Genomic DNA, 23,451 nt, shown 5'->3' with positions numbered 1-23,451 from the left:
TGAGTGGCTAGAAGCCAGAGGGAGGTAGTTCTGGACTCACATTTTGATCCCCCCAGAGCAGTGGGGAGCTTACTGTGTGACTGGGGCTGGGGGTGGGTGAAGGGAGAGGAAACAATTGGCAAAGATCTGGAAACTTTTTCTGAATTAAGAATCTGATAGAATCCACACTGCCCAAAGGACCAGACAGTGTGGTGCCGAGAAAAAAAAGTGTTAGATTTGGAATGAAAAGGCCTGATATCAAATCCGGACTCTTCATGCCTTTGGGCAAGTCAATGAACTCTCTCAGGGCTTTATTTTCCATATTTTTAAAATGAAGAGTTGGACTAGATGGCCTATGAATTCCCATCAGCTCTTATTATGATCCTCTTTTTAAAAAATGATGCAGAGGAGATTTAAAAATAGAAAGAAAGAAAGAAAATATCAAAGATAAGAGTAAGGTTTAATGCTTCTATCACTTGATTCATGGGCACCATATGCCACAAAGCAGAGATTTCAGGTGGGTAAATCTAACATGAACTGTCTCTTTTCCACTCTCCCTGCAAGAAGCTAAAGGGACAGAAGGAAACAAAATCCACACAACTTATTGGCTCTGAAATCCCTGGGACAGTTCACTATGCAGTAGTGCTCAACATCAGTCCTTCATTGGGTTCTAACATGTTGGAATCAGTTGTTCCCCATTTTAGAGATGGAAATATAGACTCTTGAGGGATCCTTGAGGAGCCAAGCATCTCATGAGCTTCCTCGTGAGCATCCTTCAGGGCAAGGGGTCCTCACGGTCCACTCCTCACAAATATCCTGGTGAGATTACTGCTCCAGTTGTAAGCTAGTGAGTTCCCCACATTTAGAAGTATTCAAACTAAGTAAGTGACCACCATTTGAACTGAGTGCTACCTGTCTCTCTTCACCAGGTCTACTTGCTGAAAAGGACAGTAATTACTGTCTCTGCAGGACGCCCTGTAACCTGACCCGCTATAATAAGGAGCTCTCCATGGTGAAGATTCCCAGCAAGACTTCGGCCAAGTATCTCGAGAAGAAATTCAACAGATCAGAAAAGTATATCTCGTGAGTAAAATGGATGAAAAAGATGTGTGAGCTAGGGAGGAGACAGGTGGAGACAGGACATGGGTAAGAAACGTAAAGGTGTACAGGCAAGGAAGCCAATGGCACAAATCTTCCTTCATGGTGGGAAAAGTTAGATCAAAAAAATATGTTGCCCTCTCAAAAACAGATGGGACAGATCATTCATATACATTTTGTTCTTTAAGGCTTATAATCAGACATGAACTAAGTCACCCTAATCAAGTCTCTTCACCTTCTACTAAATCAAAGACCAGTTGAAATCTCCATTGATATAAAGGAATCTTCCCCCCCTGATGAAATCATAATCCTTTCTTGTCTTCATGAAGCTTATGTCATATTCACTCTAAATTATGTAGGAAACATTATTATTCCCATTCTTCAGATGAAGAAGCTCAAGTCACTCAGTTAGTAACTGACAAAGGTCTCCTGGCTCCAGCTATGATGCTTCCCCAAGGCTCTTAAGACATCATGTCACCAACCAGCCTCCAGGGGCTTTGAAATGGTGATCCACTCCCCCCTTCCACCTAGAATCCTTTTTGTTCTCCCATGACTAGGGCTCACTGGGAGACGTGCGCTTTGAATCTCTCTGCAAGCAGAGAAGGAACAGCAGGATTTGCCAAGCCCTGCTGCTTTGTAGATATTCTCCAGGAGCACAATTACTTTGACTGCTGAGATGTGTCTTGGTGCCTTGTCTGCTTCCTAGTGCAAAACAGGATGGATTAATTTCCACCAGAAACTCCCTCCCAATCTCACACCTTCCTCTTTACAGCCCTCCCTACCAAACTAGGGCTGCTAAATACAGTCCCTGGCATGAGGAACCTCCCTGCAAAAGCCCAAGCACTGCCTGCCTGATGCTTGGCAGGAGGAAGGGGATGAAGTTCCAAATCCCAGCATCTGAATGCAACTCGGTGGTACAATGAGTGGAACTCCAGACTTTGAGGCAGTATGACCTGAGTTCAAATCCTGCCTAAGATATTTATATCTGTATCTCCCTAAATGAGTCGTGCAGCTTCTTTATATCTCTATTTCCTTATCTAGAAAATATCTAGATATCCTTATCCTTATCTAGAAAATAAAAATAATGGCATTTACCTCCCAAGATCATTAAGAGGATAACATATTTATAAAGTACTTTGCAAATCTTAAAATTTGATAAATGCTACTTGTTAATATCATTATTATTCCATCAGCTAAGAAGGAGGATAAATGGAGTGCTAAAAGACTTAAGGGCATCTAGATGGCACCATAGAGTGCTGGAGTCAAGAAAAGTCATTTTTGTGAGTTCAAATCCAATCTAAGACACTTACCAGCTGTGTGATCCTGAGCAAGTCACTTAACTCTGTTTGCCTCAGTTTCCTTATCTGTCAAATAAGCTAGAGAAGGAAATGACAAAGTACTCCAGTTTGGTCTGCCATTTCCTGCCCCAGCTAAACGACTGAATAGCAACAAAAGGAGCTTGTAGCCAATAGTTAACCAATGTCCACCCTATGCAAGGCTGAGCTCCTGTGCCTCCAGAGCAGACTGAGAGAGAGCATTGGTGCTCCAGTATGTTTTCATCCACAAAGAGCTTTCAGCCCTTGCCATCCCACTTAAGCAATATTGATTTATCACAGAGTAAATTCCCATGTGTCCCCGAAAGCAGATCTTCTGGTCCTCAAGATATGTGTATGTATTTAAAAAAATAATAATAATAACCTTGAAAAGCGTCCCCCTCAATGCACCCACCCTGTTTATGCACTCAAGGAAAATGTCCAGCTCTTAGACTGAGGGCACAATTCCGTGGACCTGGAGGCCAGATTAGGCAGATATAAGGAAAAGAGAAATAAAGAAGAAAAGGAAAATTAGTGAAGGAAAAAGAGAAAAGGGAGTTGGGTAGCTGCTTATACGCTTCTAAATATTCCTTCAACAGAGAGAACATTCTCGTTCTGGATATATTTTTTGAAGCGCTCAATTATGAGACAATTGAGCAGAAGAAAGCATATGAAGTTGCAGCCTTACTTGGTAAGCCAGATTTGCTATTCATGTCTTTCTAAAAATCTCGCCAGAGATGGAGGTGGGTGGCTGGTGACGGTGTGGGTAGGCAGGGATCTCTTTGGTATCCTGCCAGGGAGTGCCACTGAAAATGCTTGGCCTGGAGTCAGACGATCTGGGTTCCAAACTTCGATCTATCCTACAGCAGTCATTTAATCTTTGTGAGCCTCAGTTTCATAATCTGTAAAATAGTAGTAATTGACATTTGCACACCTCACTTATAAGAAAAAAAAACTTTATAAGTCTTGGACAGCTCTAAGAATGAGTTGTTCTTGTTATTTTGTGAACCTTATGCTATGTTTTCCCAACCCAAGAAATGGGGAATCTTTGTGTTTTATTTCTAAGTCGGATAGTCAACAAGCATTTATTAAATGCCTGTTGTATGTCAGGTCTTGTACTAAGCACTTAAACCTCCTAAGAAGGGCAGCTAGATTTTACAGTGGTTAAAGTTCCAGCCCCAGAGTCAAGAGGACCTGAGTTCAAACCTGGCTTCAGATGCTAACTAGCTGTGCAACCCTAGGTAAGTCACTTAGCCCTGTTGTCTTAAAAAAAAAAAACAGCAATTTTTTTAAAGCTATGTACCATAGTGGGAATAGCATGTCCTAGAATACAGAAGATCTTAGTTACCTCATCCCATCTCTGCCCACATCCCTACATACAGAAGGCTCAAAAGTTAGCTCTGGGTGCCCCAGAAAAGGGCAAAATGAGGTCTCTCATTGCCCCCTCCTTCTCTGGCCTTTCCCTGAAATGTGTGTGGTTTGATGGCACCTACAGAATGATGAGTTTCCAGAATTCCATAGGTCATTTGACACTTTTCCCCCAGAGACCCAAAGCACAATTTTGAGGGGCCTGTAATAGGCCCCTGGAAAGTGTGTGATATCAAAAATCTTTGCCCATCTTTAATATCAAAACATTCAAAATTTTAAAAACATGATAAATTACAGAATTCTATGACTTCAGAAAAATTTCAATAGATGCTTGCCTTTACAAAAGGGTTCTAATTCAATATAAAAAGGAGTCTCCTCAGTGTTTCTACTGGGCTTATATTCTGAAGAGATTTTAAAGGAGGAAAAGGGGCCCACATGTGCAAAAATGTTTGTGGTAACCCTCTTTGTAGTGGCAAGAAACTGGAAACTGAGTGACTGCCCATCAGTTGGAGCATGGATGAATCAATTGTGGTATATGAATATTATGGAATATTATTGTTCTATAAGAAACGATCATCAGGATGATTTGAGAGAGGACTGGAGAGACATGAACTGATGCTGAGTGAAATGAGCAGAATCAGGAGATCATTATATGTTTCAACAGCAAGATTATATGTTGGTCATTTCTGATGGATGGGACTCTTTCCAACAGCGAGGTGATTTAGACCAGTTCCAGTGATCTTGTGATGAAGAGAGCCAGCTGCACCCAGAGAGAGCACTGTGGAACTGAGTGTGAATCACAACATAACATTCTCACTCTTTTTGTTGTTGTTTGATTGCATTTAATTTCTTTGTAATTTTTTTCTGGTTTGATTTGATTTTTATTGGGCAGCAAGATAATTGTATAAATATTGTATAAATTATATAATATGTATGTGTATGTTGAATTTAACATATATTTTGACCATGTTTAACATACATTGGATTACTTCCCATCTAGGAAAGGACATAGGGGAAGGGAGGGAAAAGTGGAACACAAAGTTTTGCAAGGGCTAATGTTAAAGAATTGTCCATGCATATGTTCTGAAAAATAAAAAGCTTGAATTTAAAAAAAGGAGTCTTCTAATAGAAATGTCCCAAAGTGAAATAAGGTGCCTTGACAAGTAGTAAGCTCCCCATCACTGAAAATATTAAACCTTAGTAGAAGAATACTATTGGAAATGAGGTGGACATATGTGTTTATACACATCAGTGGAATCAAATTCAAATAAAAAGGGATTACCAAACCATACAAGGATCCCTGAAGAGAACATATTGATTGAGAAAACCACTTTCTAACATCATGTATGATCTATTGTATTTCTTATGCAAGTTGTTAGATATTTCCCAATTACATTTTAACTCAAAGGCCACATGTTTGACACCTTACGAGTTTGTGTATTAGGTTCTGTGCTAAGGGCTGGGAATATAAAGGCAAAAGATAATCCCTGCTCTTAAAAAGTTCATAGTGTAATATGTGAAATTCTAAAGGTGGTTTTCACAGAATCAAAGGATATCAAAGACCCTCTCTTCCTCCAAGCTTTGTAGAGTACCCCAGACCTGAAAAAGAAACCCCTTCTATAATATGTTAGACAAATAGCCATCTAACCATTGCTAATATGCCTCCAGTGAAGAGGAGCTCACTTCTTCTGGAGATACCCATTCCACTTTTTGGATAGCTAAAATTGTACCATGTTAATCCTGGAAAAGGCCTCAGAACATGGAATGTTAGAACATGGACTATTATATGGAAGAGGTCTTAGAACATAGAATGAGAGCAGTAGAAGAGGTATTAGAACATAGCACATTAGGTCTGGAAGAGGCCTTGAAATATAAAATGTCAGTTTTAGAAGAGACATTAGAACAAAAAATTATTAGAACGTAGAATATTAGTTCTAGAAGAAGCTTTGGAACACAGAATATTAGACAACAAGAGTTGTTAGAACAATTGTTAGCCCTGAAAGAGACCGTGGAACATAGAATGTTAGAACATAATATTTTAGAATATAGACTATTAGAACACTGAATTTTAGAGCTGAGAATATTAAAACTAAGAAAGACCTTGTAGAACATCTAATCTAACTTCTCACTTTCACAGAGGAAGAAGGCAACTTGTCTAACACTGATAATCAGTTGGATTGGAACCAAAGTCTAGTGATTTCCGGACCAGCTCCTTCCACAATAACTATTATTCTCTATTTGGCTTGGAGTTCATAGCAGGAAAAGAAGCCATGTAAAAATAGTTGTTGATTCTAGACTGAAATTCTCTAATATGATTGAAACCCTAAGAACGCAGTGGATGAAAGCATTTTACGTCTTTACTCATACAAAATTGCTTGTTTATCTTTGTATCTTACCTAACATCGGGCATGTAGTGGGCACTTAAAATGTGCATTGAATGAATGAGAGGAGATTGAATTAGCCCAAATTCTGAATCAATGAGCCTCACATTAGTGAGGTTTTACTGGATCGGTGTCTCCCCGTGTGAATTCTAGTCAGTTCAATTTAACGAGTTTTTATTGAGAATCTGTTTGCTATGTGTAAGGTTAAAGGCGCTTTGAATCTTCAGAACAGACGTCATGGAATATCAGAGCTGGAAAAGGCCTCGGAGATCACCCGATCTGACTCACTCACTTTTCTTTAAGAGTAAGAAATGAAAGCAGATGGAGAAAGAGATGGTGGGGAGGAGGCTCCCCCAAAGTCACCTAGTAGATTGATTGCAGGATCAGCATCTCATTCCAGTACTTTTGCATCCATCACTTTACCTTGATCTAGGCCTGGACACTGAAATTCAGAGGAAACAGCAGACAATGAAATCTCTTCCCCATTGTAGGGGGCAGGGGAGCAGAGTAAAATGGGTATCCCATCTTTATCAGTGCTCCCATCTTTTATTCTGAGTGCCAAAATGGATAGAGCACTATACTTAGAATCAGAAAGAACTGGTTTCAAATCCTGTCTCAGACACTTACTAGCAATATATCCCTAAGGAAAAAAAAGAAGAAAAACTTCTCTCTCAAGCTCAGTTTCTTCATCTCTAAAATGGGGACAATAATAAGACCTACTTCACAGGGTTATTATGAATAAAATGACATGTAAAATGTTTTGCAAAACTCAAGATGCTATAGAAATAATATTATTTGTTGCTGTTTAGTCATGTTTTTAGTCACATGTGACTTTTTGTGAAAACCCTTTTGAGGTTTTCTTGGCAAAGATACTGGAATGGTTTGTCATTTCCTTCTCCAATACATTTTACAGATGAGGAAACTGAGGCAAACAGGATTGAGTAACTTGCTCAGGATGAACCAGTAAGTTTCTGAGGCTGGATTTGAACTCAGAAAGATGAGTCTCCCAGATAATTTGGTGCAGTGTCAAGGATGCTGGATTTAAACCAAGTAATCTGGGTTCAAAAGCTGGTACTTACTATAGTTGTGTTCTTAAACATGTCATTAAACCCCTTTGAACCCCAGTTTTCTCAACCATAAAATGAGGGGTTGGGCTAGATGGCCTGTGAGAGCCCCTTCTGGCTCTGGCGTCCCATGACCACAGTAGTCCTTTTCTCAAATGTTTATCCAGAGCCTGCTCTGGGCAAAGATCTCTGTCTATGGCCCTCATAATGGACACCATCTCTATTTGGCCTGAACCAACAGGATGAGACACTGAGGCAATTGGATACACACTGAGTAGAATAAGGGCAGCCAGCTCCTTCATGGTCCCCTCCACCCTCCATTCACCAGGTGACGCCTGAGACCAGCTCTGAGGAGGGCTTCTCTTTCCCTCACTTTGCTTCCCCGAGGTTGAGCCCTGGAACTTGGCCCAGGCACAGTTTTCCCATCAGCAAATAGGATTGTGGTTGCTGCGTCACTGACTGGAGGAGTTCTGGATGAGGGGACTTTCTCACCCTGGGAAACCAGCATCTTCACTTGTAGTCCTGAGATGTGGCTGCCAGCAAGAGACAGAACCACGACCCTAAATGTGCTCTCTTGAGACCTTGGTCGATAGCCCCCTCTAGATTCTCCCCTTGCCAATAAACTTCATCCTAGACCCCTCAGTCTCATGAACATCTCTGCTTTCCTCCTCTTCAAGACAAGTGACTTTACTAGAAATATAAGAGAAAAATTTTGCCAGCCTGCATTTTTTTTATTTCCTTCACAGGCTAATTGTACAATATTTCAGAATCTGATTCTTTTTGTACAGTAAAATAATGGTTTGGTCATGTATATTTATTGTGTATCTAATTTATACTTTAATATATTTAACATCTACTGGTCATTTTGCCATCTAGGGGAGGGGGTGGGGGAAAGGAGGGGAAAAATTGGAACAAATGGTGTGGCAATTGTCAATGCTGTAAAATTACCCATGCATATAACTTGTAAATAAAAAGCTATTAAAAAAAAAGAAATGTAAGAGAAACAAGGTAAAAAGAAAGACAACTTATTGAATTTGTCAGACTCTTCCTGACCCCATTTAGTTATCTTGGCAGAGATACTGCAGTGCTTTGCCATTTCCTTCTCCAACTCATTTGATAGATGAGGAAATCAAGGCAAATGAAGTGAAGTGACAGGCCCAGGATCACACATCTAGTGTCGGAGGCCGCATTTGAATTCAGATCTTTCTGATACCAAACCCAGTGATCTAACCATTGAACCACCTAATTGTCCCATAAGAAAGCCACAGAACAAGGAAGCATCGTAGACTCTAGTGCTGGAAAGGATCTCTAAGACCATAGAGTCCAACATCCTCATTTTGTAGTTCAGGAAACTGAGATCCACAGAAGTTGTGTGATTTACAGAGTTATCTTCTGCAAGCAAGAACATCTGAGAGACCTTACCACGAGGAAACTCATATATACAGAGACACAGACAAATATTCACAAAGAGAGTTTGCCATGGGGGAAGACCACTGGGCACTGACTTCTGGAAGACCCTCTCAGCCAACTATGGATCTATCTCGGCCACCTGGAAGTCATGTTTTCTTGTTCTTGTTTCTCCTTCATTCCCGAAGAGGACCAGGGGTGATAAGATGACATGAAAATTAGTTAGATTTAAGTGAGAGAGGGCTGTGCAAGATCACCTGCCTCACTTTCCCCTCCAGATCCTTCTGGCCCAGTGGCCAGAGAGATATCAGGAGGACTGGAGATGGCCCTGATGGAATGGGAGACCTTTTTAAGCTAAGCTAAAGCCATCAACAGATTTCAGTGTTTAAATGCTAGGTAAGAATGAGGCAAAAGATGGCCTTGTTTGCCTTTTTTTCTGCCATATGTTCTCTTATAAGGAAGGAACATCTAGCACTCATCCAATGAGAGAACAACAGAGGCCATGTAGATTCTATAATGATGACTGCATGCAAGTTGTGAGTGCTGATCTTGAGTCTCATCCCGACCTGGGAGATAGCCCGAGGCTTCTTTCTTGTTCTGTATTATGGTTTCTCCCTCTCCAGACAGAGCTTTGAGGATTTTTGGCAAAGTCTTAAAAGATAGAATATATGGTCACATCCCACAAAAGCTACCTTCCTGAAAAAAATAAAAATGGACTTTTTTTTTCTCTCTACAGGGGACATTGGTGGTCAGATGGGATTGTTTATCGGTGCTAGTATCCTTACAATCCTAGAGCTCTTTGATTACATTTACGAGGTAAGATTAATACTTGTTTTGAAATGTCTATGAAAAGTGATGCTCAAATGCTGGCCCAAAGGCCGTCTTCCAACACTACAATCCCCGAATTTACAGAACCAAGCCATAAGATCTACTGTTCCACAAACCATGGGAAGGTGAGCATGGTTCTGTGGACAAAGCACTGACTCAAGAGTCAGAGGTCTTGAATTCAAATCCCACTTTTAAAGCTTGCTCTGTGGGTGAGCTTGGATAAGACACCAAAGCTTCCTCGTCTGTAAAGCGAATGAGCTGAGATAGGCGGCCTTTGGGATTTCTTCTACTTCTTGATCTTGGATACTGTAACAAACCATCCCCACTGATCCTTCCCTTCAGTCCTGCTTGCCCCCAAAGACTTCTGGCTAGACCTTTAGCCCATCAGCAATAATAGTTACTGAAATCTCTCTGTGAGTGGAGCTCTACACTAGGCACAATGGGAAAGAAGAAAGAATATGGTCTCTGACATTAAGTAGTTACAATGAGTGTGATCACATGGATCCTGAGGGACTCAAATTAAAGGTCAAGGCTATGCCCAAGACACAGAATGAAATGCCCCTCCCTCCCTTCCTCTTCTTTTCCCCTCCTTTCTTTCCCCTCGATTTCCTTCTGTGCTCCCCTTGCCTTCCGTCTCATTTCCCTTCTTTCCTCTTTTATTTTCTCTTCTCCTTTCCCTCCCCTTTTCTATTCTCTCCTCTTTCCTTTACTCCCATTTCCTTTCTCCCACAACACCCACCATTCAGACCTGCCTAGCTTTGTTTCCAGTTTCAGCCTCCAACTAGGAAAAAAGCTCCAGTTTCTGGGATGTGTATATATATGTATGTGTGTTTATCTCCAAGCTGCCTATTCTGAACAATATCCACCTTAGAAAAACCCCATGTAGAGATTGGTATGCGTGGCTATCTGTGCACTGTATGCACAAATCTATATACTTATATGTCTAAATGTGTATATAAATGTATTTCTCTAAGCCCCAGGCCAATGGTTCACCTATTCTGAACAATGTACAGTACAGAAAAATTCCATTTTAGCCTAGAGCAGGTTTGAAGGTTTCCTGCCAGAAGATCAAGTGTGTTAAGCCATTTTCTCTTACCTTTAACACTAGTAGGTTTTTACTTTATCTTATGTTCTGTGTATGTATATATGTATGGAATAAAATAATATTTATGCTATATATATAATTCCATGTATTTCCCATATATAATATATTCCATGTGTGTATATATATGCATATATATACATTTAATATATGTGTATGCATTTATTTTGCATTATTATGCATTTATTTGTTTGTTTTAATTATTCAACCTTAGTCTAAAGCTGCCCTCCTATTATATATGGCAAGGCTTTTTAAACATTTTCCACTCACAACCCTTTTTCACCCAAGAAATTTTTAAGTGGCCTTGGGTATAAAGGTATATAAAATAGGAGTACAAATCAAACATTTATTGATAACAAATGATACTTTTGTGATCCTCCACATTCAGCCCATGGTAGGGGTCATAAGCTACAATTAAGAAAACTGAGGTGGAAAGTGTGATGATTATGTGTGGTCGTAATATTTGAGCCCATACAAATCTGGTTTTCTTTTTCAGCTGATAAAAGAGAAGTTGTTAGATCTACTTGGGAAAGAGGAAGAGGAAGGAAGTCACGATGAAAACGTGGTAAGAAGGGATTGTGGAGCTTTTGTTTTAATAGAGATCAAGCCAGCCAGAGCTAATGGGGAGAGCCTTCAGATTTCCTCCTGTAGGTTCAGAACTTCCCAGAGATCCCAAAAAATAAAGGCTTTCCGTCCTCGCATATTCTGTGCCTTCAATGAGCAGTTTTCCACCCAGGCTTCCTCTGGGCATACTGAGGATTTTGTTCCACGAAAGGGCAGGTCTACCAGCTGACCTGAGATTGCCTTTTTCTGGTGGCTTCGAGGCCCCAGGAGCTTCAGGAGACATTCCCTTCTTCATTCAGAAGTGGAAGGCCTGTCTTTCCCAATGAGAACCTCAGTATTTCATTCTCAAAGTAGGACAAATCAGAAAGGTGCTGTGTGCATTAGCTGAGCGAGCATCCTTGAGGATACGGAGTGCCGGAGTGCAGACCTCAGCTACATTGATTGCGGTCAAATTAACAGGTCCAAGGGAGCAGTTCATAGGCCGCCTTCCATTACAAGCTAATGCTAATCAGGTGTTAGCAGGAGCAAGCGAAAGAGCTCACCCGGAGGAACGATCTGCCTTATAGGGAAGGCAAATAGAAATCAAAGTTGCCCTAAATGTTGACTTCCCCCATCACCAGATCCTTGAAATTCAAGGAAATCTGAGGTTTACACCACAAATGAGTTAAGAAGTCAATGGAGTTCTCTCTCTCTCTCTCTCTCTCTCTCTCTCTCTCTCTCTCTCTCTCTCTCTCTCTCTCTGTGTCTCTCTCTCTCTCTCTCTCTGTCTCTCTCTCTCTCTCTCTCTCTCTGTCTCTCTCTGTCTCTCTCTCTGTGTCTCTGTCTTTCTCTCTATCTCTCTCTCTGTCTCTCTCTCTCTCTCTCCCTGTCTCTGTCTCTCTCTGTCTCTGTCTCTCTCTCTGTCTCTCTCTCTCTCTCTCTTCTCTCTCTCTCTCTCCCTGTCTCTGTCTCTCTCTGTCTCTGTCTCTCTCTGTCTCTGTCTGTCTCTCTCTCTCCCTGTCTCTGTCTCTCTCTCTGTCTCTCTGTCTCTCTGTCTCTCTGTCTCTCTCTCTCTCTCCCTGTCTCTCTCTCTCCCTGTCTCTCTCTCTCCTGTCTCTGTCTCTCTCTGTCTCTGTCTCTCTCTGTCTCTCTCTGTCTCTCTCTCTCCCTGTCTCTCTCTCTCCCTGTCTCTGTCTCTCTCTGTCTCTGTCTCTCTCTGTCTCTGTCTGTCTCTCTCTCTCTCTCTCCCTGTCTCTCTCTCTCTCTCTCTCTCTCTCCCTGTCTCTCTCTCTCTCTCTCACACACACACACACACACACACACACCAGGCTAGATTAGGCACTGGGAGAGACCTAAGAAAGCTACAGTAGGAGACAGAAAATTCTGGAGATTCTAAGTAAACTGACTTCTCCCTCACAGCTTGTGCTATAAGGGGATGTTTCCCGGACCCCTTTCTTCCTATTTAGAAACAAAAGCAGTATGGGACCTCTGTAGGTAGCTAAGAGCGTGGTACAGAAACAACCAAACTTGAGATCAGAAAGACCTGAATTCAAATTCTGTCCAAGGCTGTACATCTAGGCAAGTCACTGAAGTTCTCTGAGACTCAGTTTTTCCTATTGTAAAGTGAGAGATTAGGACTCGGTGGTCTCTAGGTCCCCTTCCAGCTTTAAATCTAGGCTCCTATGACCCTACCACCATCTTGTTAGTAGACAAGGGCCCTAAATATGTCCATTCTAGGCAGCAAATTAAGAAACCATTGATTACTGGCTACAAAGGCCCAGACTTGGGGTGGAATACCAAGGGGACATGGTACAAATGAACTATATCCTCTTCTTGATAAATGAGAACCTAGCCCTTGGACAGTGCTATTCACTGCTCACAGTCATTAAAATTCATATATACTTCATATAACTTAAGCATTTCTTCTCCTTCTGGGGTTTTATTTAGTAAATCCAGAAGCAGTTATTAAGCATTTAGTGAATTTCAGGTACTGTCCTAGGTGCTTGGGAGAAAAGTATGAAGAATAAAACAATCCTTACTCTCAAGGAGCTTTCATTCTAATATGATAATAATAGATCAGAGAAAGAAGAGAGGAAGGAAAGAAGAAAGGAAGGAAGGAAGGAAGGAAGGAAGGAAGGAAGGAAGGAAGGAAGGAAGGAAGGAAGGAAGGAAGGAGGAAGGAAGGAAGGAAGGAAGGAAGGAAGGAAGGAAGGAAGGAAGGAAGGATGGGAGGAAGGATGGGAGGATGGGAGGAAGGATGGATAGGAGGAAGGGAGAGAAGGAGGAAGGGAGGGAGGGTAATGACTTTCAAGACTCTACTTTCCTCCTCCCTCAATCTCCCTTAATCTGCCTTAAACCACCTCCCTCACCTCTCTCTCTCTCCTGACTCAGGCCATAGTTCTCTGATATGATATTCAGTACTCTCTTCTGCTCAAGATAGCCTGTTCCCAGGCCTTTATCCATCACCAGAGCAGTAACTAGAAGTTTTTGAACCTGGGGCAAGAAGTATAAACTATGCTCATGGCAAGCAATACCAAAAATGTCTTCTGGAGGCAAAGGGCATGAAAGGGACAGCTGGAAAGGAGCTTCCCTGAAATAGAAAGCTTTACCATCTGATAGTTTTGGGTTAATTATTCTTGCTAAATAGATTGTGGTATTCCTTATTTCTAGAGTGCTAAAAGACTGCAAGTGCTAAAAAGAACTCTCAGAATTCAGCAGCCTGTGATAAAGCCCCAGTCACTCTGCCTAGTTAGAACTAAATTATAGCCTTTGATGTCTCATCATGGCATAATGGACTGGGCACTGGCCTTGCATTCAGACATAACTGGATACAGATCTCTCCTCAGATCCACACTAGCTTTGTGACACTGGACAAATAATCTCTCTGGACCTTAGTTTTCTCATCAGTAAATTGAAGATGAGGTCAACTTAATGATTCCTAAGACCACTTCCAGGTGAAAATGTGATCCTGTTATACTATGATTTCCAAGCTGAATTAATCATCATTTACCTCCTCCTCTCCATCCCAGATTTTTTTTAAAGAATTATTTCATTGCTAGTGGTTATTACCCAGAATCCTAGGCTAAAAACCTAAAAATCACCTTGGATTCTTTTTTTCTCTGTCCCTTTCAAACAACGTTGCTAAAGGCTTTGATTTTTCTTTTGAGATATCTTCCACATTCATCCCTTCCTCTCCATTCCTTTGCTACCATTGCAGTCCAAACTCTTCTCATTTCATGCCTGGATTACTACAATAGCCTCACAGTTAGTCTCTTGGACTCATCTCTTCCCATTCCTGGCTAGCCATCCCTGGCAATCCTATACACTCCTGCCAAACTAATCTTCCTAACAAAGCATATATTTGCAGCATAGCAAAATGGAAGAACCCAGATTCAAGTCCTTTTCCTGTGACTTGGTCCCTTTGTGACCTCTACAAACCTTAATTTCCTACTCTGGAAAATAAGAGATTTGGATTACAGCAATGGATTTAAAAATAAAGAGCTGAGTACGAACCTTAATTCTCCTTCTTACTGCTTCTGTGATCTTGAGCAAATCTGGGGTTCAATTTTCCCATCTATAAGATTCTAGATGGTCTCTAAGGTCCAGTGTATGACCCCATCATTCTCCTACTCAAGAACCGATGAATATTCCTTTATAAGTACCAAATCAAATCCAGATTGTGTGATGTTGGATAAGTCATTCCTTTGGGCCTTCTCTTCTCTAAAATACAAATAGTTCAAAAAGTTTATGTGGTACCTTCTAGCTCCAACACACTATTCAACAATTCAAACTCAGGTTCCCTAACTTCAAATTTAGGACATTTTCCACTATACCGTGCCTTCTTCCTCAGCCTAAATTCTAAAGCCCTCCCCTAATCCACCCCCATCCTATCTGCCCAACCATCCTCTGCTCCACTCAAGCCAATCTTCTTATGGCTACATGTTCCTTCTTGATCATTCCTGGTCCCATACCTTTGCTCAAGCTGTTTTTGTAACCTGGAATGCCCTCCCTTTTCCCCTCTGACTACCCATAGCCTTTCCATCCTTCAAGAACCACTCAGAAATCAGACCACAGAATCAGAGGATCTGAGAGTCAGGAAAGACCTCATTGTTCATTTTGTCTGACTTGTACCCTAAAGAAGCCCCCACCAATATGATTGGCAAATACTAATCTTGGTATATAAATAGTTCAAAAAGCTCCAACACACTATTCAACAATTCAAACTCAGGTTCCCTAACTTCAAATTTAGGACATTTTCCACTATACTATGCCCTCTCCCTCAGCCTAAATTCTAAAGCCCTCCCCTAATCCACCCCCATCCTATCTGCCCAACCATCCTCTGCTCCACTCAAGCCAATCTTCTTATGGCTACATGTTCCATAATCTCTATATGATGGAGATCCTGTCTTCTTCCACAGCCTCTTCTTCCACATTTGGACAGCTCTCATTCATGGTTAGATTTCAAGCTAAAATTTTCCTCTTTAAGTTCACATTTCTTCCTCCTAGTTTTGTCTCCTTGGACTAAACAGAACAAGCTTAAACTAAATATATTCGTTACAACCCTTCCTGTACTTTTTTTTTGTTTTGGTTTGGTTTTGGAGCATTTGGAGTTATATGACTTGCCCAGGACCACACAATTAGTGACTAAGACTAAATCTGAACTGATGTCCTCCTGACTTCAGGGCTGGTGCTCTATCCACCTAGCTGCCCTAACCCTTCATATGCTTGAAGAATTGTGGCCACCATCTTCTCATAGTCTCAGAGCTAAATGACCCTTCTCTTTGCCATTCTAATAGTTCCTTCAATCAAGTCTCTTTCCATGATTAACAGAGAGAGAGAGAGAGAGAGAGAGAGAGAGAGAGAGAGAGAGAGAGAGAGAGAGAGACTGAAGACTCTGTGAAGACATTTTGGGATTCTCCATAGGTCTTAGCATAGTGCCATATACAGAACAGAACATGTGTTGATTAGCTCATGTTTTTTTCCCTTTTCTCCCTGCCCTGCCTTCTTTCTCCTTCTTTCCATTCTCCCTTTCTCTGCTTCCTCTTGCCCTGATCTGGCCCTCAGACCTGTCATTGGTTCCTTTGGGTCCCTCAGTGCTGGAAGGCTCTCCAAGCCCGGTTTATCACCACATTGCATCACCTGGCCTCCACTCTCCCTGCCTGAAGCACCTCATTTAGTTCCCTTCTACCTTCCTACCCTCGCGCAAGTTTTATTTTTAGTGGAATACTTCCCCAGAGCTCAATCTTTTTCTCTGAGCACACAAAGGAACGGGGCTATTCATATGTTTTATGCCATCTCCTCATGCTACAGTTTTACCTCCCATCTCTCGTGCCCCATTCTACACAGGGTTGACCTAACAAGGGTCATACAACCATTGAGTGCTTTTATATATTGAAACCAAGTAGGCTGTAGCCTGGCCTAGCACTCTAAGCTATCCAGATGCACCAGAAACAGGTTTCCCATTTGTTACCTTGAAGTCTGCTTTAAAATCCTCATACATGATCCCTGTCTTCTTGAAACTCAAGTTCACCTACTTCTCATCTGATCCCTAGACCCCTAGAGAGCTCTCCCAGAGGGTCCTTCATCCAGCCCATCCCTCTGGTGAGAACGCGGGCTCAGCCAACACACTGTGCAATTATTCAGTAAGATATCCTCTTTAGAGTGATCGTAGGTTCAAATCATGAAGACAGCCCATAGCCTTCCCTTCCCTCTCTGTTCCTACTGACCTGAGCAGTCAGTAGTCCCCAGAGGAAGCTAGAGACAATCTTCCAAACCTATGAACACTGCCAACTTTCCCCTCTTTCCTCCTCTCTTACTTTTCTCTTCATCCTTTCTCTTCTGCTGACATATTCTTCTATATTAAATATGTGGAGTGCTATGTAGGAAAGACTACTGGATGTTCAATGAGTTCAAACCCCAGCTTGGCTACTTCCAATCACATGATCTTATTTCTTAACCTTCATGGCTTTTGTTTCCTTTCTGTAATATAACTGGGGTGGAGGGGGACAAGATGAAGATGCTATATTTGGAGTTAGAGAACAGTAGGTTCAAACCCCAGTTCTGCTTTTTACAGCCTGCATTAACTTTTGGGGGCCTCAGTTCCCTCATCTATAAAAGAGAGTTGGACTAGATGACCTCTGAGGTCCCTTTGGTTCTAATTTTTTAATGCTGTAATCCGTGATTCAGTTATCTTAGGGTCATATGTCTCTTATGCCTCTTTTAAGCCCTCTTGTCTAATCCCACAAGAAACTGGGATTTAGCCTATTCCGGTTTGGCTGGAGGAGTCAAACACTCCATCTAGTCATCTCACACATATAATGTTTTTTTTTACTACAGGAGAAGGTGGGGAAGGGAGGAAGAGAGGCAGAGAGACAGAGACAGACAGACCCAGAGAGACAGAGACAGAGAGAAACACACAGAGACAGAAACTGAAAGAGAACCAGAGAGAGAGAACGAGAGGGGAGAGAGAGAGAGAGAGAGAGAGAAAGAGAGAGAGAGAGAGCCTGAGAAACAGAGATAGAAGCAGAAAAGAGACAGAGAAAGAGAGAAACAGCAGACAGAGGAGAGGAGAGGACAATGAAAGAGACAGACCACTCAGAGTAACCTATCCCAGCTCCCCAACAACATAATTCAAATACCCTTCCATATGTAATATGATCATAGAACCTTAGATGCTTCCAAGGACCCCAGATGCTTTCTAGTCCAATCCCATCTTTTTACAGATGAGGAACCTGCATCAAGCAGTCATGTGGTTTCCCTGAAGTTACACAGGTGATAAAAGCAGGGTTAGAGTGTGGAAGAGGAGCCTCTCAATATCCCTTTTCCCACTGTACTGCACTGAGGCTACTGAGGCCCAGAGGAGTCGGAGAATCTGTACAAGGTCATATAGTTAAAGTTGCAGCAAAAACTTGAGGCTATGTTCTTTGCTTCCAAATTCGGCAGTGTTATCTTCATGTCTTTATATGGGAAACCTGGAGCGAATGGAATAGCAGAGAAGGCCAGTCCCAGATCCCCCATTTGCCCCCACTTATTCCCTCTCCCCTCAACCAGAGCAGAGCCCTGGGCCATCTTCCTGGGCTCAACCCTGGCCTCAGATACTCACTAGCTGTGTGACCCTGGGCAAGTCAGTTAAACCTGTTTGCCAAAGTTTCCTCATCTGTAAAATGAGCTGGAGAAGGAAATGGCAAATCACCCCAAGATCTTGGCCAAAAAACCCAAATGGAGTCATAAAGAATAGGACGTGACTGAACAGCAAAAAATAAAAGGGATGGATTTTATGGCTCCTGAGGTCCCTCTGATCCTCTCAAGCCCTCAGTTTCTTCATCTGTAAAGTGACAGACTGTGTGACCTTTCCGAGACCCTCCCAGGCTGCGATTCCCCTGGGCCAGGATACTGCCCAGTGCTCTTCCCACCTAAGGAGGACCTAGGGAAATATGACTTAAGTCTTCTCCACTGCTTTCCTCCCCAGAGCACCTGCGACACGATGCCAAACCACTCTGAAACCATCAGCCACACTGTGAACGTGCCCCTGCAGACGACTCTGGGGACCCTAGAGGAGATTGCCTGCTGACACCCCCTGCCCCGAGGACGGCCCCGTCCCCCACCCCATGAAACAAAACAGAACTTTGCGACCCTGAGACCCAGGAAAGGGGACGGCAAGCTCAGGGCTGAACCCAATGAAAAGAGTCAATCGCTATGCATTAAAAAATATATATAGATATACATGTACACCACACATACACACAACAAAACAAAACACAACAATCTGCCAAAACCTAGCAAGAGCCACCTTTGACTTGATTCCGTCCTCGTGAGCCGTGGGGTGCGACTCTTCTGCGGAAGAGAATTCCAGTTTTGGAACTGTGCGTAACCAAGCCCGCCATTTCTCCTACTTTACTGCCAAATGTATAAAACACTTGCATGCCTGCCCTTTTTACTGCGCCGTGTCCACATCTGTCTTTAGAAGCCACATTCCTCTCTTTGCGGTGTCTGGTTTTCACTCCGCGGCCGGAGCGTCGGAGGAACGGGATCAAAGCCCAGATCTCTTCCCCGTGACAAAAATCACCCCGACTCGCTCTGCCGGCCCAAGGGGAATAAAACCGAACCACCAAGTGCGAATCGGACAGATCCTCGAGTGCATTTTTGTCCTTGTGTAGTTTTCACTGGTTCTTCCAAGAAAGGGCCGCGGCCACGCCCTCCTCCCTAAACCCTAAGGGTCCTTAACACCAAAGGGACTGGCTCCCAGCTGAGCCCGGGACAGACTCAGTGACCTGGAAGATCTATTCATGACTCCTCTGTTGTATTTCTATTGTCATGTAGCTTGTACACCCCGGTCCTTTTTCTTTGAAATGGGGGAGGAAAAGGTTGGTTGGGTTATTTTTTTTCCTGTTCATTTTTTAAAGATTTCATGGGATTTTGTTTGTTTGGAATTTTCTTTACCATTAATTTATTCTGTGCTTCAAACCACAATCATATTAAAGCTGGTCTTGTGGAAATGGCCAGTCTGTGTTCTTTCTGCCTTGTCTCCAAAGCCTAGTCACTTTCTCAGAGGTAACAGCCTGGAGCCAACTGGCTTGGAGGGGCCTAAATGGTCAGTGGCTGTCATGTGAAGGGGGCTGGTGAGTTGGAAGCTGACCAAGGGGATGCATTTTAGAAAAAACATTTGTTGCAGAAACCCGGGATTTAAACCAGCCCTACTTGGAAGGCCTGGTGAGGAGGGCTCTCATCCCCTATTTCACAGTAAATGAGATTTCAGCAAGAATTGTACTCAAGAGGCAAAATTTGGCGACTTCCCTGCTTTGGATTTTCCGTGAGCATCAAAGAAACCCACCCAGCCCTAAAAGGCACCTATGGCCTCATACTATTCATGATTTTCCATTGGTCTTGCCCTATCTTTGGAGGCTGTATAGAATAGTAGACTTGGAATCAGGAGGATCTGGATGAATCCAGTCTCTCATACTAGCTAGCTATGCAACCTGGAAAAGCCAATTAACTTTCAAGCCTCCATTTATTCATTTATAAAATGAAGGATGTACTTGATGGCTCTCTAAAGTGTCTTCTAGCTGTCGGTCTGTGATTCTATTTTGCCTAGCAAGAGCTATATTCCTTGAACTTTCAGCCTCATGTTATGGAATAAGCATTGGGTTTGAATCCTGGATCTGCCCCTTCTCCTTGCTCTGTAACCATGGGATATATGATTACCTTCTCTGAGCTGTAGCTCTCTCAACCATAAAATGAAGATGTTCAAAGATCTCTTCGAGCACTCTCTAAGATCTTGGATCATCCAAATTTATTTCAACTCTGTCCTAGCCCCTTGAGATCCCACTATTAACTAACTAATTGGATAAACTCAATCGGATTAAGGTCTTAAGAACCAACAATAGGAATGGCACCTTCTTAACACCATTTGTATTTTAGCCTAGGCTTTCCTGCCTTAGCTCACTTTATAGAATGGAGTTTGGGTTGGGGCAGCCTGAATCAGATAGCCATAAGAACTCTCTTACTGGTGTTGATCACAACTCTCAAAGTATGGTCCATAATAGGGACTTCCAGTATCTTAATTGTGAGACAGGAAATGCTGATAGCTCCACAACAGCCAAATCTCTGCTCCAGGCATGGAAGAGTTATCAGGAAAGCAACGTGACACAGTGGGAGAAGTCATGGCTTTGGGGTTCAAAATCACAGCTTGGTACCTGTGTTTTAGACATTTCATTTCTCCAGAAAATAAGGAGGCTGAACCAGGTGACCTCTGAGATCATTTCTAGCTCTATTGCTATAATCTTAAGATCATCCAAAGCTTCCTCTCATACATTTCAGGCACCAGAACTAAGAATACTTAGTTCTATTTGGGGCTCTCCACATGGAGAGCTATACAGGGTGTCAAAAAAGCCTTAAATAATTAAAACTTAAAGCTATTTAAGCTATTAAAACTTAAAATTGTGCTAAGACTTTGGGGACATGCTGCATAGTAACCTGTTCATTGTAATGTACAACCTATGTATTAACCTTTATCCTTAGCTAATATTTTGATACAGCATGATCTGGCCCTCAGAACAGAGGCTTAATGTCTGTGTGTGCGTGTGTGTGTGTGTGTGTGTGTGTGTGTGTGTGTGTGTGAATGTATGTCCAGGAAAAGCTTCACAAAGCAGACTAGAGAAAAGTAGCATGGGAAATTACCTCATTTCAACATTTTTTGGATAAATTTATTTAAGGCAGGGAATACAGAGACTCCAGGACACAGCAAGGCTGGTCCACCATTGAAAAAGGGGGAAGCAGGGCAGAATTTTACCTGAGGAAGGGAATTCTGGTAAGGAAGCTTCTGCTAATTTCCTATTTTAATTAACCTTGTTGAACAAGTGCTAAGCTCAGTTATTCCTAGATGCTAAAGGAGTATAAGTTTGATTGGTACCCTCAATATTTCTGACACTCTGAACTACTGCCATGTCCACCGACTCATCCTCTAACACATACACATCAACCATGTCTCTTGATTAATCAACAAGCAAATGCTTGTTATGTACCAAATGCAGCGCTGGCCCCTAAAGATTAAATAACAAGAAGCAAACCCATTTTTAGCCCCAAAGATCATAATTTGGAAATATACAATGGTCCCACAGAAAATGAAAACTTCAACTACATCCCTTGGGCTGCTATAGATACCAGCCAGGCTCTGGCAGTGTTGAAACAGAGGGTTTTATTACCAAAAATGTATCAGCAACATCTCAGTATAATGGAGAGAACACTGGACTGACAGTCAGAAGACCTAGTTTCTGGCCTTCTCTCAGGGTGATCTTGGGAAAATTATTTCACCATCCTGAACCTCTATTTTCCTATCTCTAAAATGGGGGTAACAAGCCCTGCCTCCCTTAGAGTCACTGTGAGAATCAAATGAGGAAATATGTGTGGAAAATCCTCTGAACACTGCTCAACATTATACCAATATGAGGGATTACTATTATATATTTGGAGAGAGACCATCTTAACAAACATGGAAAATATTCTCTTTCCAAATGTCTTCTTCTCCATCATTCTTACTGGTTTCTTTGTGCTCATGTTGGGTTCTTCAGGTGGTTAAGGTAAGAGGATCTATCTGTTTCTTTTTTGTGTGTTTCAGAAGAGCAAAGGTGGACAATAATAGGGTAAGAGAGAAGGGAATCCACTCCCTAAGCATTTATTAAACATGCACCATGTCCTAGGGACACAAAATCAAAAATCATACAGGCCCTGCCCTTGAGAAACTGAAGTTCTATTTACACTGAAAAATATAGTTTATTGGGGATGTATCCTATAAACTGATAAATAAATATAAAAAATTGGAGAGTCATTCTTTCTCCACAATATTCAAAAATGACATCATCGAACATTCTCTGATTTTGTTAAAAGGCTCCTCGGTTGAGAATGAATCTTCACGACTTGCCCAAAGTCATTTGTTACACCTCTGTGTAAACACGTAGAGCAAATGCTCTCCAAGAAACGCCAAGTCACATTTCATGTCTTTGCCTCTCTGGCAATGAATCCCGGCCTAGGCTGACCGTTTCCTCTCCAGCTGGATCCAGTTTCACACTCCGTCTCCCTTAGCCCACACAGCAATCTCTCCATGCAATCTGTCTCCCAGACATGCTGATGTCCAGCACTCTTGGCTGTGGCCTCTGGCATTGCAAGCAGCGGAGTGTGTCCAGCACTCCAAGCCAAGAGCTGCCCCAGGCCAGGTCCCCTTGCTCCAGCTGCACCAAACCCTCGGGCCTTCTGGTAGTCTGGCTGCCCCCTGACACTGGCCTTTGAAACGTTATGAAAGCCTTGACCCCTCTGGACTCTCATCTGGTCCACAGCCCAACCAGCACCACCCCCAGTAGGAAAAGGGGAGCTCTGTTGTTGGGTCCTGTTCCTAACCTACATACAGCTTGACAGAAATACGATCAACCTCCCAAAGTCACAACGTCAGCCTGTCCTGTTAGAGATGGACACAGATGCAAAACTATCTTTTTTATGAGATTGCATCCCGAGGAGTTTATGGGCTGGCATTTCACTGGCCTTGGAACAAGATCGCTTAGATCTTAGAAAGCCAAAACCCACACTTGTTTGTCCCAGCCTTGTCTGAGTACATAAACCAAAGGCTATCTGTAAAGTGTCAGGCCAGATTTCATGCTGTGGAATGATGTACCTCATGCCAGGTTGCACGTGTGAGCTCCTTATTCTAAGGTGCGCCTCGCACCTGCTCCTAATGCAAGAAGAGCAGCTATGATAATGTGGAGTGGGATATGGGCTTTCTGCAAATATGGAGCCAATTCAGAAAAGAAAATTGTTGGGGTTTTTGCTCAGTTGGTGTGAAACTTGCATTCTAAATCAGTAGTTCTAAAAACAAGGTCTGT

The 23,451-nt window shown here is 42.3% G+C and overlaps 1 protein-coding gene across 1 annotated transcript in view; it reads left to right on the top strand.

Moving 5' to 3' along the window:
* ASIC2 (acid sensing ion channel subunit 2) overlaps positions 1 to 19,578 on the top strand; it is a 337,372-nt gene extending 317,794 nt beyond the window's left edge. The window contains exons 6-10 of the mRNA XM_051992410.1: positions 909 to 1,062; positions 2,990 to 3,081; positions 9,347 to 9,426; positions 11,037 to 11,105; positions 18,552 to 19,578. Coding sequence (XP_051848370.1) covers positions 909 to 1,062; positions 2,990 to 3,081; positions 9,347 to 9,426; positions 11,037 to 11,105; positions 18,552 to 18,653 — 497 coding nt within the window. The 3' untranslated portion in view covers positions 18,654 to 19,578. The remainder of the gene's footprint in view (positions 1 to 908; positions 1,063 to 2,989; positions 3,082 to 9,346; positions 9,427 to 11,036; positions 11,106 to 18,551) is intronic.
* Positions 19,579 to 23,451: the final 3,873 nt, after the last annotated feature.

Source organism: Antechinus flavipes, chromosome 4 (genome assembly GCF_016432865.1).
Source record: "Antechinus flavipes isolate AdamAnt ecotype Samford, QLD, Australia chromosome 4, AdamAnt_v2, whole genome shotgun sequence".
Taxonomy (NCBI): domain Eukaryota; kingdom Metazoa; phylum Chordata; class Mammalia; order Dasyuromorphia; family Dasyuridae; genus Antechinus; species Antechinus flavipes.
Note: the sequence above shows the minus strand (reverse complement) of the source record. Positions and strands in the feature narration are given on the sequence as shown.